Source organism: Herpailurus yagouaroundi, unplaced genomic scaffold (assembly GCF_014898765.1).
Source record: "Herpailurus yagouaroundi ecotype Mexico unplaced genomic scaffold, PumYag 198, whole genome shotgun sequence".
Classification (NCBI taxonomy): Eukaryota; Metazoa; Chordata; class Mammalia; order Carnivora; family Felidae; genus Herpailurus; species Herpailurus yagouaroundi.
Window position 1 is genome coordinate 33,639,076 of NW_024412429.1, and position 19,965 is coordinate 33,659,040.

The 19,965-nt window shown below is 37.3% G+C and overlaps 1 protein-coding gene across 3 annotated transcripts in view; it reads right to left on the reverse strand.

Moving 5' to 3' along the window:
• Positions 1–2,424: 2,424 nt before the first annotated feature.
• The window catches only part of ENPP3 (ectonucleotide pyrophosphatase/phosphodiesterase 3), a 100,806-nt gene continuing 83,265 nt past the window's right edge, over positions 2,425–19,965 (reverse strand). For all 3 annotated transcript variants that reach the window (XM_040449182.1, XM_040449183.1, XM_040449181.1), the window contains 5 exons: positions 14,476–14,611; positions 11,651–11,728; positions 10,896–11,028; positions 9,129–9,285; positions 2,425–2,695 (listed from right to left, as the gene is read on the reverse strand). In XM_040449182.1, the coding sequence (XP_040305116.1) occupies positions 2,525–2,695; positions 9,129–9,285; positions 10,896–11,028; positions 11,651–11,728; positions 14,476–14,611 (675 nt within the window). In that variant the 3' untranslated portion in view covers positions 2,425–2,524. The remainder of the gene's footprint in view (positions 2,696–9,128; positions 9,286–10,895; positions 11,029–11,650; positions 11,729–14,475; positions 14,612–19,965) is intronic.

Consider the following 19,965-nt stretch of genomic DNA (forward strand, 5'->3'; position numbering starts at 1 on the left):
GACTACCGTGTACTCTCAGAAAGTTCAGGGAAGAAAATAAAGATGTATATAAATTATATCATGAGAATATTAACAATTGGTAAAGTTGGATGAAGGTTATAGAAAAGTATAACCTTATTTATTTATTTTTTAAATGTTTATTTATTCTTGAGAGAGTGCAAGTGGGAGAGGGGCAGAGAGAGAGGGATACACAGAATCCAAAGCACTTGTCAAGCTCTAAGCTGTCAGCACGGAGCGCGATGCTGGGCTTGAACTCAAAAACTGTGAGATCATGACCTGAGCCAAAGTTGGACGCTTAACCAACTGAGCCACCCAGGTGCCCCAACCTTATTTATTTTTGAGAGAGAAAGCACAAGTGGGGAAGGGACAGAGAGAGAGGGGGGAACAGAGGGATCGGAAGTGGGCTCTGAGCTGACAGCAGCAAGCCCCATGCAGGGCTCAAACCCATGAACTTTGAGATCCTGACTTGAGCCGAAGTTGGACCCTTAACCAAACTGAACCACCCAAGCACCCCTAAATTCAGGTGATCTTATCTAATTTCCACACTGTGGTGGGCAGAGGAACATGAATTGGAGGAATTCTGACTATATTAATTTTTGCCATGTAGCTGGGAATAGTTTTCAATTTGTGCCTTACATTTTTCACTGCACAATTTTTTAAACTAAATCCTACAAGTGGAGAAAATATGTTTTAGAAAATCCAATGGCATTTAAACTATCATTTCAATTAGTTGTAGTTAATGATCATACTTCAATTGACCTCCTAATACAAATAGTTTATTTTTTTGAAGCTCATGTCACAGGATTTTTCATCACTAGCAAAGCCTTTGTCCCCTGAATGAACTGGTCTTTATATCAGAAAATAATCTGGAACATTGCTAGTCTAGTAATCCAAAGATCTGACGAATGGCATTGCTCTTCAAATAAGTATGGGATCTCTTTGATTAATAACTATATTTTGAAAAATTAAAGATAAACATATACAAAGTGATTTTTTTTTTAATTTTAGATAATCCCGAAGGTCACAAAATAAAAATTTTATTTCCCTATTTCTCTTTACTATTAATTCCTACCTCTCCCCACCCAGCTTTATTATGCAAATCAGGGGTTGACAGAGTATAGCCCATCCAAGGGTTTGGGTTTTTTTGTTTTGTTTTGTTCTGACTTTTGTTTTGTGTTTTTTTTGTTTTTTTTGTTTTTTTTTTGCAAATAAAGTTTTCTTGAAGCCAAATCTAGCCCTCCATGGTGTCTTTTGTTTTTGTTTTTGTTTGGTTGTTTGTCTGTTTTTGTAAATAAAGTTTTCTTGGAACACAGCAACTCTCCCCCTTTTTTAAAATATTATCTATGACTACTTCCTTGATGTAATGGCAGAGTTGAGTAGTTGCAAAAGAGACTATATGGCCTAAAAATTTTTATCATCTGGCCCTTTAAAGAAAAAGTTTGCTGGGGCGCCTGGGTGGCGCAGTCGGTTAAGCATCCGACTTCAGCCAGGTCACGATCTCGCGGTCCGTGAGTTCGAGCCCCGCATCAGGCTCTGGGCTGATGGCTCAGAGCCTGGAGCCTGTTTCACATTCTGTGTCTCCCTCTCTCTGCCCCTCCCCCGTTCATGCTCTGTCTCTCTCTCTGTCCCAAAAATAAATAAACGTTGAAAAAAAAAAGAAAAAGAAAAAGTTTGCTGACCCCTAAAAAATGATAGAATGCTATTCTACCTTGTTCTTTATTTAACAATAGACATACATTCAATATATAGATCTACTTCTTTCTTCATAGTATTGGAATAGCATTGCACTCATATTGTTTGTATAAACAAATTCCAGAATTTGTTCAACCAGTCTTTTAGGTTGTTTCCTAGTCTTTCCTACAGTAAAACATATACTGGCATGGGGTTTTTTTTATTAAAAATTTTTTTAATGTTTATTTATTTTCGAGAGAGAGAGAGAGAGAGAGAGTGCGAATGGAGGAGGGGTAGAGAGAGAGGGAGACACAGAATCTGAAGCAGGCTCCAGGCTCTAAGCTGTCAGCACAGAGTCAATGCGGGGCTCGAACTCAGGAACCGTGAAATCATGACCTGAACCGAAGTTGGACCCTTAACCAACTGAGCCACCCAGGCAACCCTGTTGGCAGGTTTTACAAGTGAAATTACTGAATGAGGTAATGTGCTTCTTTTAATAAATATTGTCTAATTGTCAAATGCAACATTTCTTGTATAACCTTCACCAAAGTGACACTTAACCTGGTCTCCTTTCTCTTTAGATAATGCTGGGCAGAAAATATGGCCAAAGATTATAAATAAGATAATAAATATAATATGGCAGGTATACCACAGCACAATCTCTGTGCAAAAAGAAAAAAAAAAGAGGAACTTTAAAATAACACACGTTTGTAGAGATGAAAAAGAGAAGGGAATAATGAAAATTCTGTGACATGGCTTTTTAGAAGGGTTAAGGAAAAACAGAACACTTTATTTTGTGATTATTTAACAGAAAAATCATTTACATTCTGCCCCAATTCATTTATATATTAAGTTAAATAACGGTTTCAAATGTGGGTAAATATGTCTTAAGTTGCAAAATTTCAGAAACAGGCTGTACTTTTTCCTGGTAAAAGTCCAGCCCAGTAAGAAGTTCCACATCGCGGACCCGGGCAATGTGGGCTTTCCATCTCTCTTCAATCCAAACAGCTTCTGGTTTATTTTCCTGTAAAAGCGAAACAAAAGCCTGTTTTTCATAGGGCATTATTTTTCATTAACAGAGGGATCTTCTATTATTTAGAGGTTTTCCTTTTCCCTGTGTTTTTTATTGCCTTAAATCTTAACTTGATACAGCTAAATTTTGTTGTTTACTAAAATAAAAGGAAAACAGAAGTACAAAAAGTATGTTATAACAAATACAGACCACCACAAAGTCATAAAGCTTAGCGATTTTAGTATTTACTTCAGATATAAAAGAAATAAGATATTACAGATGAAGTTAAATCCCCAATGTCCTTCTACTCAGAACTAATAATTAGCACGAGTCCAAGTTTTAAAATTTTTACAGCACATCACTCTACAATATATATCATGAGTTATGAGTGTTCCAATTTATATAAGCGGTATTACTTTCTCAATCAGTATTACATGTGCAGGGGTACCTGGGTGGCTCAGTCAGTTGAGCCTCTGACTTAGCTTAGGTCATGATCTCACATTTCATGGGTTTGAGCCCCATGTTGGGCTCTATGCTAACAACTCAGAGCTTGGAGCCTGCTTCAGATCCTCTGTCTCCCTGTCTCTTTGCCCCTCCCCTACTCATGCTCTGTCTCTCTCTCTCTCTCAAAATAAATGAACATTAAAAAAATTAAAAAAAAAAAGAATTATGTGTGCAATCTATCCATAGAGATATATCCAGAGCCAGTTAAATCAGTTGTTTTTAGCTGTGGTTTGTGGTAGCATAGTTTATTTTCTTTTTATTGCCATATTGATAGTATTTTTGGCATTGTAAATAATCCTGTAATGAATAACTTGGCACATGCCTCCCGTATCCAAGAATATGAGTTTCTAGGATACATAAATGGAATTGCTGGATCATAGAGTACATGCAACTTAATTTTCCCAGATATTAAACCTCATGCTCCTCAGGTTATTTATACCAATTTACACTTGCATTGATAGTGGAAGAGAATACCTACTTCCCCACATCCTTGCCAAATCACAGTGTGAAATAGTGTTTTATCTGTTTGATTTTATTACCCTGAGTATCATCAGAGTTGAGTATCTTTTCACATATTTCTTGGCCATCTGACTTTTTTTTTTTTTTCAACGTTTATTTATTTTTGGGACAGAGAGAGACAGAGCATGAACGGGCGAGGGGCAGAGAGAGAGGGAGACACAGAATCGGAAACAGGCTCCAGGCTCTGAGCCATCAGCCCAGAGCCCGACGCGGGGCTCGAACTCATGGACCGCGAGATCGTGACCTGGCTGAAGTCGGACGCTTAACCGACTGCGCCACCCAGGCGCCCCAAAAGTAAGAAAATGTAAAGGTTTGTTTAGATGAATGTGTTTTAATAACTCTCATTTGACTTCAGCATAGTAGTTTACTTGTTTTTTTTTAATTTTTTTGTTTATTCATTTTTTTGAGAGAGAGACAGCACGAATGAGGGAGAGGCAGAGAGAGAGAGAGAGAGAGAGAGAGAGAGAGAGAGAGAGAGAATCCCAAACAGGCTCTGCACTGTCAATGCAGAGCCGACATGGGGCTCGAACTCACGAAGCCATGAAATCATGACCTGAGCCCAAACCAAGAGTGGGATGCTTAACCGACTGAGCCACCCAGGTGCCCCTGGTTTACTTGTTTTTTTAAATATGCAAGCTTAAAATAGGCAGCTATTATTTGAGCCAGAGGAAGTGTAAGAGGAAACTACTTTTTGTTTCTAACCACTAAAGCATTTCTCTGTGAGATTCACGATGTGCATTAATTTTTTAAGTAAATACGCAGTGTACTAATTTGAGCCTATTTCCAACGAGAATCTAATTGATTCTTTTTTTTTCCTGCCCTTATTTCCCATTTCAGCAGCATTCACTATTTTTTATCACTTTTTTCACAAAGTTTTCTCCCACTTGATTTATATTACTCTGCTCCCTCATGGCTTATTTGGTACCCATCCAACTAAATGTTCACTCGACACCTGACTAGGTCTACCCTCTTTTAAAACTGCAATGAAATAACCCTAAAGCAGGCCACCTAACTCTATCTAGTCAGGGGTAACACTCAAGTTCTTTAATACCAGGTAGTTCACCTGCACCAAGCAATCTGAACAGAAGCCAGCAATAGACAACTCTTACTGTACTAATGCATCCAACGGAAGAGCAGCCTTGCAAACATAGAGTTATTACGAGCTATATTTAAAAACAACTGACCCTTGAACAACATCGGCTTGAACTGTGAGGATCCACATATATGCAGATTTGTTTCAATAAATACAATACAGAACTGTCATTGTATTTTCTCTTCCTTGTGCTTTTCTTAATAACCTTTTCTTTTCCCTAGCTTACTTTATTGTAAGAATACAGTATACAATACATGTAATAAAATACGTGTTAAATGGGCTACTAATGCTATTGTAAGGCCTCCAGCCAACAGTAGGCTATTAGTAGCTAGATTTGGGAATTAAAAGGTATACGTGGATTTTCAATTGTGTGGCGGTTGGCACACTTAACCCCCCCATATTGTTCAAGAGTCAACTGTGTATGTGTTCAAATTGTTACATAAACAGAAGTATTACATACCCCTAAAATACAATGCCCTTTGTTGGGTTTTTCAGGCAATATCAGTTTCAGAATTTTTTTTTTCAACGTTTATTTATTTTTGGGACAGAGAGAGACAGAGCATGAACGGGGGAGGGGCAGAGAGAGAGGGAGACACAGAATCAGAAACAGGCTCCAGGCTCTGAGCCATCAGCCCAGAGCCTGACGCAGGGCTCGAACTCACGGACCGCGAGATCGTGACCTGGCTGAAGTCGGACGCTTAACCGACTGCGCCACCCAGGCGCCCCAGTTTCAGTATTTTTCTACCCTACTTCTTTATCTTCTCCCCTTAACCACATACAGTTTGGGTATTGCTGCTACCACACTAATGAAATTGCTTTGGCAAGGATAACCCAGCTGAGTGGATTTTTGTTTTTCGAACTTTCACTTAGTTGATCACTACAGGCTTCTAAAATTTCCTTTTTTCTTACATAGCTCTAACTGATGACTTGTTCAGTGAACACTATCTCTTCAACTGATTCTAGTGATTTCCATCCTAGCAGATAGACATTTCCCTCAATTTGAACTTTGGATCTCTTCTTTCCACTTCCTTCCCTTTGGCAACTTTACTTCACTCCCATGATTTAATACCAGATCTATTTCTACAGTTTCTCTTCCAAGTTCCATGCCTGCATTTTCCAATATCTGCTGAGCAAGCTACAATAATGACAGTCACTTGGACTCATGACAACATTCTCTTTTAACTGACAGGGATTTAACAATACAAAGCTGAGGGGAAAAAAAATAAAAAGGGGAAAAAAAAGGCAGAAAATATGGAAAGGACAAGAGACGGAAGAAAATAAATGAGGCAGCATGAATCTAATTCCCTAGACCAAGTGTGGGGTGGAATCATGAATCTATCGTTTCTACAAAATGGTGTTAGTTGCCTCAAACCTCTTCCAGTGGTGGAGTGATTGTTTAAAAGTGCAGTTTCCTTACAACATACCCCTGAAAGCAAGACAACTATTTCATTGGGAGCTTAAAGCACTCGTACCTTTTCTAATGCTAGTGGAAATATTGGTTGATTTAGCCATATTAGGATATAGTTTGTATATGTACTGGAACTTATTGGGTGATTTGATATGTAGAGGATTTTGCTTGTATGCAATTTCACTTTATGTTGACTGTAGCTCCAACATAAGATGTAATTTCTTTAAAACTAAATCTAATGCTCACAGCAATTTTATTAGGGAAGGTGATTTCTTATACAGTTGAGGAGATGAACATTCAATTATTTACCCAAAGAAGCCATATCAATAACTGAACACAAGATGTCCAACTCCCAAATCCATGCATTTAAGATCTATCCTATGCTGCTTCTCATGTATCCTCCTAGATAATCAACTAGCCTCTCAATCTGAAGACTAAAAAGAGCGAATTCATCCTTCCCAAAACAACTGATTGTCTTATATATGTCCTAGTCAGTTATGCCTAAGTTTTCAGTTACATTTGACCCTTTCCATACTGCCTCTCACCTCCCTCATGTCTGACAGCCACATCTTGTTCACAATCTCTCTCATAGCTTGGTTTAAATTTCCTTTACACTCATCATATTATGTCTCATAATTACCTTTATAAATGCCATACCCTTATTAGTATACTTCAAACTCCTTAAAATCTTAGATAATGTTCATTAGTGTTGATGTCTTATTCCATGGAGATGACTCCCTATTAATTCCGAGATCATCTTTACTTGGGATGTCAGAGGCTTTATATCATTTGTTCTTTACCTTGAAGAGTAGGTAGAATTTTTAGCAGATGGAAAACAAGGGCATTATAGGAGAGAAAAGTAGGAGCAGTGACGCTGAGGTAGGGAAACCCAAGATATGTCAAGTAGTTTCAAGGACTTCAGTTAGCCCACGACTTGGGTTTGCAGGTCTAACCAAAGATAAATTGTGAAGAGTCTTAAGTGCAGGCTAGGAGTTTTTTGTTTGCTTGTTTTCATTTTTTATTCTGGGTAGATAACGTTTTGGGATGAAAAAGTATGTCATAATGAAAACCTAAGGTTTAAGGTAAACTGGTATACTACAGAGGTGAAGGGGAGGAGGACAAGAGACAATGAAGCTACTTAAGATTCATTTTCAAAAGTCCTGGTAAAAGGTAATAAGGACCTAGATCAGGGATATCCAATAGTTTCTTCTACCTAGAACCCGTTGTAAAGAACTATTTAATTCTGATTCAGTGGTAGCCAGCACCATACTGTATTAGTCACCACTGTCTGCCACTGGAAGAGTAAGTGAAGAATGATGGCTTCCCTGTTTTTGGAAACCTTTCCCCACTCTAGGATTATGAGAGACCCACTGTTTAGCCTCTAACCTATGCCCTCCATCTTTAGTCATTGAAAAACCATTCAAACATTCAAGTTCACATCCTGTCTTCAAGACCCAGTTAGAATGTCGCCTTCCCTACCAGGAAATATTTCTCCTTTGAAGTCCTATAACAATTTTATCTGTCCTTCTTTGTGCCACTTTTCTCTTCTTTCTTCTATTTTACTAGGTATCTATGGGCTAGCCTATGAGCACTTTTGATAGAATTCATGTCTATTTCATCTGTGTATCTCCCACAATACATAGTATGATGAAGGCAGTTATGTGTTGAACATCTAAAAGAATAAAGATGAATCCCAGTATGGCCTAGAACCTATGCTTTTTCCAGTCTCTACTAGCCTATGGGATTTTCCATGTGAACGCCTATTTCTACAACGGACATGCCTAAACTTAACTATCTTATCTACCTGCCAAAATAGTTCTCATTCCTAACTTCCCTCTATGTTTTTTTTTTTTTCTAATTACCTACATTTAAAATCTCTGATTCATCTTCTAGTCTCCTTTTTTCTTTGGCTCTTGCATCCAACCCGCTACCAAATCTTTTCTCCACTGAAGGTTCTTCTTAATCCTCTCAATTTGTACAAATTCTGCCCATTCTCAGGGCCCAGCCCTACTCCCTTCTCATTTTACGTAACCTTCCTTTATTGATTATTCCTGCCAAATGTGTTTCAAATTTGAAACACTAAATCCTTATAGCAGTATTTAGCAATTAATAACAACTTTGTGACATCTCTTACCTTTATATTTTTAAAATAATTTTTATATTATCAACTGACCCATCTACATGTCCATATTTAATTTATCCTTATTTATATTTCATTTTTATGTCTCATTTACATATCAAAGTTATAGATGTACTCCGTGAGGGCAGAGACTATGTATTTCTCCTTGGTGCATTCTAAAAAGTTTCTTTCACAGTACTGTACACTGTGAAAATATATTTGTTGAATGACTAGTGAAACCGAATTATAAGAATACATATTTTTTTCTAAAAAAATTCAGGCAAATTTAAGTAACTAGTTACATACAATTTTCCTTGATACATAAAGATGCTGAAGTAGACTAACACATGATGTTTAAAAAAAGAGTTACTTTAACTCATTGTACGTATGTATATGTAATTAATTTCAGACCTCACGTTTCAAGTTGATGGAGTTTTTTTTATGTATTCCTTCAGGAAACATTAATTTAGTGCCAACTTTGGCACAGCACCTTAAATTTCTATATTAAGAATCAAAATATTAATAAGGTACCAACCCTTCCCTTCTGAGTGAGTGTGAATAAAATGTGTATGAATAAAATACGTAAGATACGCATATCTAAAAACATGTTCATGTAGGCATATCCATATTTAAATTGATATCTATTACATAAAGATCAATAGTCTAAGGAAAAGTTTAAAAATGTGGTAATTTTTAGTACAACCCTGCCCATGTTGTAGCCAAAGCCACTTTTATAAAAGCCTGTAGGAGATCTGACTAATCATTTTCTCAGGTCCTGAGGACTCTCCAGGAGCATACTCACAGGGCAGCTCTCCACGTTGGTAGGTCGGTGAGGGATAATAAAGGGCAGGACATCCAACCACCCAGGACAGGCGTTGGGGGTGTGGCTCTTATTTTTGCAACTGCTCAGCACCACAAAGTAATGAGTTGGGATGGGAACACTAGTGTTCTTTATATATCTAAAAACACAATGGAAAAGATTGGATGTTGTTATACTTTTGCTTCTAAAATTTATAAATGTCATTATATAAATATTTTAAATGCCAAGGTAAAAATATAGTCCAAGAAAAAAGTACGTGAATAGAAAGTACAAAATCTTATCACATATTTTTAGACTTCCATGAGCCAGAACAGAAATTTATAGAAGTCCAAACTTGGTCATTTTAGCATAAATGAAGAATATTAGAATCCAAAGAAAAGCAGACCATGACATTTTGCCTCCTGTGTTTCCCAGCTTTGTTGATTTTATACTTCACAGAGACATTTTCCAGGGGAGCAGGGACTGGGACAAAGAAGCCCCAATTCCAACCCTAGCCGTGCATTTCCACTAGATATTTGGGCGGGTGCTGATCCTCTAACTTTCTATGACTTAGTAAGTTTCCTCAACTTTAACATGGAGGTGATCCTGTGCTACCTACTTCACAGTGCGGATATGGAAATAAATCCATACAACAGATGATAGTCTTTTAGATAATGAACATGAAAGTATTTAAAAAAAAAATTAAGAGCACGATAAAGGAAAGCTATTATTATGAGCCTGGTAAAAAAAAAATATGAGCTGCTCCAAGGAGCAATATTACTGGGATTTTAAGATTTTTACATGAACCAGAGCTAGACTTCTGGGTTTGTATCTGGCTTTGCCACTTAGCAGCTGTGTAACATAGACAAGATACTCAACCTCTCTGTGCCTCAGTTTCCTCCTCTCTAAATGGGGGCTAGAAGAATCTAACCTAAGAATGTTTTGTGGACTAAATGAAGTATATGTGTACAGAAAAATACTTGGCATATAGTAAAGTGCTATCAAAGTGTTTGTTAGAATTATTAACTGGTGAAATATAGGATTAATAAACACTAAAATAAGAACAAGGCAAATGAAAATAGAAAAAGGCCACACACTGAGTCATCAAAAATGTTAATCAGAAGGTATAGGTAGAAATTGTTGTGTTACACAACGTAGGCTTAGACAGCACAATGACTTAGTTTGCCTTTCATACATTTTGATAATAAAGATAAAACTTCTAAAACTCTGTATGCCTGTATACTGCACTCAAAGGTAGTTCTTAGCAACATATTATGACCAGGTTTAGTACAAAAATGTACAGATTACTAGGACTGGTTTTCTAGGGGAAGCCTATACCCTCTCCCGGAAGGTATTTTATGGATCACTCACTATTGGACAACATTGTGAATCGTCACTACTTGACATTTTATTTATTTATTTATTTTTTGCTGGAATGCTTCTATGTTTACTGATATACAGTGAGTCTTCCTTATCTCTTTAACTTTTACAAAATCACATTTTCCCTGTGCCCATTTGTTTAGAAATTTTCCAAATAAAAATTTTGCTGAACTCTTCCTGGACATTTTTTCCTTGCCTATTAGTTTAAATGTCTGCCGTATAAAAGTTTTGCTATATATTTAGACGGTTGAAAATAGTCAATGATAACATCTCTATATAAATACATTGTGTAATATTTCAAATACTAAGCTTTTATTTAGAGTACTGAGGTTTCCCCTCATGATATCCCACTGCTAAATCAAAAAGTCCATTTGTTTTCAAATTACTTACTCTGTAATTTCATTTGGAGCATCAAAATGACCATCATAATTATAATCAAATACTGGCCCACTAACCACATTTACTCCATTTCTCTCCATGGCATGTTTTACAAGAAGAACACTGTGGAAGTAATCCCACATTTCTAAAAATAATAGAATAAGATGTTAAAAATATCAACCCTTATTGCATATGGAAATATTTTCTATTACAGACAGGTACATTTAAATAGTATCAGAGACTGCTTTGGTAATTGTCCATGGTGATTAGGTAATTCTGCAAAACAGTCCATACAACACAATTAAATAAATAGCCACATTGATGATATTTCTTGTTGCTGATGTAGTTGCCGTTGTGAAATTACAGTAAAATTTGTTTCCAAATTCCTCCCTAGTGCTGAGTTGCTTTGGGGACAGTGATACTAAATAATGGTCAGAACCTACAGACTGCTGTATTGATTATGATTCTAGGGACAAACTACCTAACATTTACTTACGGTAAGTGTCAGTAAAATTTTGTTTTGTGAACAGCCATTTACAGCTAAATTAGGATTAAAAATAAATTATTGAAGCTCTAATCACAAGGCACCCAAAGTTGAAGTAAAAAAAAATAATAATAATGCCAGAGGTCCTTCCTATTCCTAAATTTAAAGCAGTAGAACATAATGACCCAATATCATGGAGAAATTGCCATAAAAGACGGTGTTTAGTTTGTAAGTTCACAAAGTCACTTAGGTACTTAAATTAATAATCTAAATGTATACTTACTTTTAAATGCTTTATACATAGGGACCAAGTTACTTGTGATTAAAGCATCATATTGACTATCAGAAGTTCTATTGTTTGCTGCAAAACAAATGAATTTGATTAAATCAAACTAGAAGAGAAAATATATCATACTCCATACTAAGCAAAATACAATTACATACTAATGAAAATTCATTAGCAGTCAAAACATAGGGATACTAAGTACTCTCCAGCAGACATTATCAATAATGCTAGCAGTTTTATGCATTTGATGCCTGTAGGTTGAATGGTGACCCTCAAAAAGATATGTCCAAGTCCTAACCCCGCTGTACCTGTGAATGTGATATACAGGAAAATTGGGTCTTCACAGATAGAACTGAGTTACGGGTCTCAAGATAAGATTATCCTGGACTTAGAGAGGGCTGGTGTTTTTTATAAAAAGAGAGTGCGTTGAGAACAGGAGAGAGTCAGGCGAGAAGGCACTGGGAAGATGGAGGCAAAGATTAGGAGTGATGAGCCATGTATCAAATGATGCCCGGAGCCCCCAGAAGCAGGAAGAGGTAAAAAAAAAAGGATTCTCCCCTAGATTCTCTCCTTCAAAGAAGGCCTGGCCCTGCCAACACCTTGATTTAGATTTCTGGTGTCTAGATCTGTGAGAGATATGTTTCTATTGTTTTAAGCTAGTGGTTTTGTGGTAATCTGTTACAACAGCCCTAGGAAACAAACACTATACGAACGTGAATTCATAGTTATTGAATGTGCACAAAATAATAATGCTATTATAAGGAACCATTCTAAAGTCAAATTTTCTTCAGAGAGCTAGTTTTAACTCAATGAAGACTGCTAATGACACCACACAGGATTGGTTCTGAGGACTCATGGATGTGCTGTCTAGCACATTGAGTGCTGGGCATAGTATGTTCTAGAACCAAGACTACCTCGGTTGGAACCCCAGCTCCATCACCTACCAGCTGAACCACTAGAGCAAAATGCTATGTCCCTCTGCATTTCATTTGTCTCATGGCATCTATGTCATATAAATATCCTGAGGATTAAAAAAGCTGCAAGCCTGTAAATGTTTATTATAATTATAATGCTCTTTGTGTTTAAACATACATTTGGGTGTGTTAACTAATATTTAAATGAAAGGCTAATGAGGGGGCACCAAAAGGCAAGGAAAAACAAGTTGTTGGGTTTTTTCTTTAAAATTTCACATGTTATTCACAGTCCTCAGAACCCCTAGAAGCCTTTTCTACTTTTTAAACTAAGCCCTGAAAGTTGGGATAGCCATCAATATAGCATTACCTCCTTTTCAGAGAAAAATAAGATTAACTTACAACGGACTTTTTAACAAACAGAGTAGTGGAGAGTTAGCAGAGTTTCATTTCATCCTTAATATTTTTTGAGACAAGTTGTTTACTTATTAATTTCATCTCTTTGTCAAGGCAAACATTTATATATCAACAAATGCCTTATGGCTCAACAGATACAATATTATATGCCAATTTAAAAATTTTATTAATAAAATGTTGCAACTATGTAAGGTTTATCCTATGGTTTGCATAAGTTTGGGAACTTTGTCTGAAGATATTTTAATAAGATATATCAGCTTATTTGTCCTAATTCAGCATTAGGAATTTAAACTGACATGCTACCTCGTTTCATTAAGCCTTTCTTTCCTTACTGTAAGAATCCCTAGATTATAAATCTCTAAACTGACCTTGTAGGTCATGGCTTCCAGAAAAATGAAGCCAAACAGCAGAAGCAAACCCATTCCCAGAAGCTGAAATTGTTGAAAATCTCATGAGTGAGTTAACAAAAATGACATTTCCTGCTGAATAGGGAAAAGATTTGAGTTTAGAAAAATGATGGGGCGCCTGGGTGGCGCAGTCGGTTAAGCGTCCGACTTCAGCCAGGTCACGATCTCGCGGTCCGTGAGTTCGAGCCCCGCATCAGGCTCTGGGCCGATGGCTCAGAGCCTGGAGCCTGTTTCCGATTCTGTGTCTCCCTCTCTCTCTGCCCCTCTCCCGTTCATGCTCTGTCTCTCTCTGTCCCCAAAATAAATAAACGTTGAAAAAAAAAAAAAAAAGAAAAATGACATGGGTGGGGCACCTGGGTGGCTCAGTCCGTTGAGCATCTGACTTCAACTCTGGTCATGATCTCACAGTTCATGAGTTCGGCCGCGTCAGGCTCTCTGCTATGGGCGTGGAGCCCTCTTGGGATGCTCTGTTCTACACCCCCCCGCCCCTCCCCCACTTGTGCTCTCTCTTTCTCTCTCTCAGAAATAAAGAATAAACATTTAAAAAAAAAAAAAAAGGGAAAATGGCACTGGTTTTTGTATGTTCCCGCGAGAAGAGACATTTTCTAAAACAAACAAATGAAAAACGTAAAGTTCATTCAGCTATGTAATCCACGGTGTGAAATTGTCGGACATGAGCTTGCCCCATGTGTGACGGGCTAGAATTCCAGCCTGATTTCTCGCCACAGACACAGCTGCACTCTCGGTGCGGGCCTTAGCTGGGGTGGCAGCCAGAAAAAATATTTTTTTAGACGCTTTGCACTCATCTCCAAAGAATCTTCCGTTTTAAAATTAAACTTAAACCTGACGAGCTCTCTGAACATCTGGGCCAGATTAGAGCCGATGTGTGGTTCCCACTGCAAAATTTATTAGTCTTTATTATAGCTGTTACACTGTATCAGGTCAGCCCACAACCACTGGAAGCCTCTGGGCAGCTAGTTTAGCCCAAGCAGGTAGTTTAGGTGGGGAGCATATGTTTAAGGCACATGCCCACATCCAGCTGATGAGGGCTTTCTAAGTTGTTGCCCTAAAAAAGAGTTATACTAACCAGGAGGATAGAGGAAGCCGTGGGTGATATTCTCGTCTGCTAAATAAAAGGAACAGTTTTGGCTTTCAGAAGGAGCAACCCTAACATCAGCCCGCAGACAGTCTGGGACAGTGGGAGGAAGAGGCGATGTGTCTCCCTGTTGAAAGAGAGAAAAAGAAAAAAAAAAGTTACACCCACAGTTGTGGCTAACCCATCACCTTATATGGTTTGTAACTTCCCTAGAATGTTTTTCATTTAACCTTTTCCTATTTTCTTAGTGAATCAGGTCTACGTAAGCAAGCAATGGAAATGGATGTCTTCAGCAATGTTTTCTTCTGTGGTTCCCTTCTGGTTAGGGACACTGCGAGGGCAAATCAAATACATCTTGGAAAGGAATATTTACAGAATAAAATCCTGAACTGGGAGTAAAAAAGGAATAATGGGAGCTACTGCTAAAAACCAAAATTCTTTTTAGGATCTAACTTTTAGGTGGTGAAAAATATTGTACCTGCAAGTAAATTTTGAAAATAAATAACAAACAATTTATTTCAAAAATACACATATGAACTAAGGATGTTGTTATTCTTCAACTGGGCAACCTGAGATTAATTCAAAGAAGCTATGGTTGTCTGATCTTACTTATTTGGGGATTTAAAAAAAAATGTAGCCATGTTTAATTTATCATGAAATATAGGAACAAGTTTTTTATAATTTTCTTTGTAACTCTATTTAAAGACTAATACAATAACTTATCCACTAGCAAGCATCCTATAAATATGCTGCCAAACCCAAGTACTTAAGGTAATACAGTATTAAATCATCATCATAATTCAATTAGGTTGTAACCATGAGTGAGTAAACATTTTGTTATTCATTTTTTTTTCAGATTTTGATTCATATGCCCACTACTGCCCACAATGTATATATTTCTTAACAAAATTTTTTAAATAATTTATAAAAAATGGTTAAATTAATTTAAGATATCCTTTATTCACTGCATGTGCTAAAAGCAAAAATAAGCTATGATATCTAAAATGTATATGGCAATCATTTTTACAATATACAAATCATGTTGTATACTTTAAACTTATACAATGTTATGTGTCAATTATATCTCAATAAAGTGGGAGAAAAATAATATGCATAAGCTCAATTCACAAAGAAAAAGGCAAAAAACACTGTGCACTACATTCATAGGCAAGAGAATACGATGAAGAATAGGTAGGAGAATAGACATTGAATAGACATGGAATAGGTAGGAGATAAAGATGAGGGAAGTCTGGGGAAAGTCCCCCAGAGAATGTACCCTCTAACATACTACAACACTTCGGTTGTAAAACACTTATACAGAAATTGAATAGACTTGTCAACTTGATTGAACACATTTATCTCTGTTCCCTTCTGAAATCCCTTGAAAAGAACATTAATGATGAAGACACATAATGGATAAGAAATTTTCAGAAGCTGGAAATCCTATTTGTTTACTATTGTAACATGACTTGATAGAGCAGTAAACACTGACAACCAAAAGCCTGTGATTGGGGAAAGCACAAAGAAGCTGATTCCTACTGCCAAACCCCAAGGGTAGAACTTGGGAGTTTCCTAAAGACAGGTAATGTACATAGGACCAGAAAGAAGAGTATAGGTTGAAAGTCTGTAAAAGAGGCTAGATAAAACATCTACTCACTAGAGAGGTTGAACCAGAGGGACGTCCAGACTAAAGGACACCTGCCCAGAGAGCAGATGCACCATATTGAAAGTAATGGGATTAAATAAAAATCTATATACTGAATGATAAGACTCCTGTCAGTCTCATTGCTACCATGAAGGCTACCAATTATATATGCTGGATCAGATTAAAAGTGTCCCTTTTCAGGGAAACAAAAGCCAGCCTGAAAGGAAACCTAGATGCTTACCATTGGGAATCCCCAACAAAATGGCTGGTTCTCACCCTGATCAACCTATAGCGAAGTCTATCATCTTGCAAGCCCCAGCCACATAGCTTAGTTCCTCTCCCTTAACATAAAATTACAGCCAAGGATCATCAGGCGTTTTGTCGGGGTGGGGGAGGAACCAAGACAAAAAAGAGACAATGCGGAGAGAGAAGAAAACTCACTCCTTAGAGAGATGAGAGTATGTACGGCATCCATACAGAAAGAAGAGAACACAATAGAAAAGCAGAAAGAGGGGCGCCTGGGTGGCTCAGTTGGTTAAGCATCTGACTTCAGCTCAGGTCATGATCTTGCAGTCTGTGAGCTCCAGCCCCACGTCGGGCTCTGTGCTGACAGTTCAGAGCCTGGAGCCTGCTTCAGAGTCTGTGTCTCCTTCTCTCTGCCCCTCCCTGAGTCATGCTTTGTCTCTGTCTCTCAAAATAAATAAATGCTAAAAAAAAAAAAAAAAAAAAAAAAGGCAGAAAGAGCTCTTGGATATAAAGAGTTATGACAGCAGAAACAAAATATTCAATAAGAGTTATAAGTTGCAAATATCTGTCAAAAAGTAGAATTTAACAAAAGATGGAAAAAAAATTAGAGAACATATAAAAACATTAGAGAATCAGTCCAGGAAGTCTTATTAATTTGAAGAAAAATCACCTCTAAAATCTAAACGTAACCCATCAAGTAAGTGTGTAGATAGAATAAGAATTTGTTAAGATGCACAAAGTCGTTGGGGCGCCTGGGTGGCTTGGTCAGTTAAGCGTCTGACTTCGGCTCAGGTCATGATCTCATGGTCCATGAGTTCGAGCCCCGCGTCAGGCTCTGTGCTGACAGCTCAGAGCCTGAAGCCTGTTTCAGATTCTGTGTCTCCCTCTCTCTCTGCCCCTCCCCTGTTCATGCTGTGTCTCTCTCTGTCTCAAGAATAAATAAACGTTAAAAAAAAAAAAAAAAGATGCACAAAGTCTCAAAAATGTACCTTTCCATCTTCCTTTCTCAGGAAGTTCCTGAGTGATATAATCTACCAAACCAAAAAGTAAAGCAAGAAACATGAAGATTTTTGTGTTAGAGGCAATGGATTAGCTCTCACCATTTATTTCACTCTCCTGGTGCAGACACTGGAAAGCTAAAAACATCTGTTTATATTCTTTCAAAAACACACCCTAGCAAACAGTTCTCAATGACCAGGTTTCTCCACTTGACATAAAGGGGCACGTGAAGATGTTGCAAAATGGGAGAACCAACAATATCGACTGTCAGCTGCGTAGACAACCAGAATATTGTGAGTTGATGGTTCCTACCACACATCCCTATCGCTTTCCTCTAAATCTTCACATGCTTTGTAAGCTTTACTTGAAGTGTGCAATACATGAATGTAGCCACGGTCACATTTTCCATAATGTAAGCAAGGTGAAATGCCTGCATTCAACAGTTAATATAATAAAAATGTTAAGGAGGGAAGTGTATTGTAATTTTTAATGAGACTGCAGCTGTAGAAGTTGTACTCAAATAACGGAGAAAAATATTTACTATTTTCTCTAAGTAGCATAGACTTTGGGGCACATGGATCAAAATGGGTTTAGTCAGAAATTACTAAAAAAAAGTTACACTTCTTTTGCGTACTGAAAATCCTGTTTCTTATATACCATACTTGAACCCCAAATATAAGTGCATCAAGACTAGGAAAGACAGGATGTGGCCTCCTGTATGAACATGAGGTTATGCATTAGGCAGCCCTTTAAAAGGATAGAGGGGAGGTGTGGTCACATCATTTCTGAGTCCTGGGTTCCTGAGAGAAGATACAGTGAACCATCGCCCCCCCCCCCCCGCACCTCCACACACAGAAACAGGTTCAGCCCTGCTAGCTTTTCAGAGTTCCTTAGAGTTTTTTAAGCCAGGGGATAAAAGTCAGGAAAAGAATAAATAGAACTCAGACACTCAGATAAAATCTGAACTCCCTAGCTCTCAAAATTCTTCAAGAGAAGTAGGTGATGAGCACAGACAGGAAAGCAAGATACTTTCATTTCTAGTCTGGCATGGGGTTAAAATAAAACTTGAACAGGAGATAAAAGTATTTTTATTGAAGTTACAGACTCTCTTTACCTGTAGGCTGATCATAAAAGCTAGTTATTTATTTGAAGATTGGATTGTTACTATCTGAACTTATGGTAAGAATACTAACTGTATACTTTTTAAATTATTCTTCTGGGCATGTGGCTTTTTTCTATAGGGAAAAATATTTCTTATAGTTAAAAAAATGTTTGCAATACATAATAACGTTCCTAGTTTTTTAAAGAGTCACAAAACATGATTAAGTCATAATTTATAATATTAGTGCTAGGAAACTTTGGAAACAAAACAAGGCTATTTAAAAATCCAGCGAAGGAATGTCTGGGTGGCTTAGTCGATTGAGTGTCCAACTCTTGATTTTGGCTCAGGTCATGATCTGACGGTAGTGAGATTGAGCCCCTCCTCCCCGTCCTCCCCCCCCAAACGGCCAAAATCCAGTGATAAGCAAGGTATGTACAAATATAGATCAAGAGAGAGAGAAGTGCTTGGCAAGTGTGCTAGATTTTCTTCTCTGAAAAAGTTCTTTGATTTATTTTAAATTTATAAGGCATACATTCTAAAACATAATCACAGTTCTTGCTCTTAATTTCAATTTTTCACCTAGCAACAGAAAAAGCCATTCATCTGGCCCTACTGAGCAGGCCCAGAAGCAAAATGCATATACAGTCTAATCAACTCTAATGGTTTTGAAGCAGTTGTTGTTAGGACCATGATTTCAAATCACAGCTACTTCTCCAGAACTCTTCTGAGATAATAACAACAACAAAAATTAGAAAACCCACCAAAACCACAGAAAAACAAAAGCTCCATAAAACTTAAAGGCGCAAGCCAATTGGGCCCATGCTCCAAAAAGTGCTTATTTAAAGTCTGATTTTTTTTTTTTTTCAAACACAGGGCTGATTTACAACATTTTTATGTGAATCTCAAAACATCCTTGTATGTAATTTTCTTGAACCACAACATACTAACAGAGTAATTTCTGAATTAGAAAGCAGAAAATTGCTAGAATTCCATCCTGTCACATGGAGGGAGAAATATACAAGTAGGTCTGTGGGATCAGTGAAAGGGCAGGAACTTTTGGTAACAATGAAGCCAGTTTTAAAACAATAACAAAAAAGAATTGTACTAAACGCCTGGTCTGAGCCCACTTAAAATCTCTCTGCCTCTGATTTCCGCTAAAGCTCATATAAATTCAGGAATGCAAGACAGCAGGGGAAAGTATTAAAAACATCAACATTCCCCTTAACTCCACAGAGTCCCTGATAACCTGGACTTTTCAAAATAGAGAACTGAATAATAAGACTGGCCTTAAATATACTGCCCTTCTCAAAAACAAAAACAAATAGAAATTATTTCAAGGAATAAACAACTTCATATTGTTGTTCCACAGTATGCTGAAGAAAATCACAAACACCATGTTGTGTATTAGGAAAGTGATGTTGCCATTAACCATACACATGAACTCAGGTAACTGTTGGTAAAATATTTGCCCACATTGGGAAATATCAGG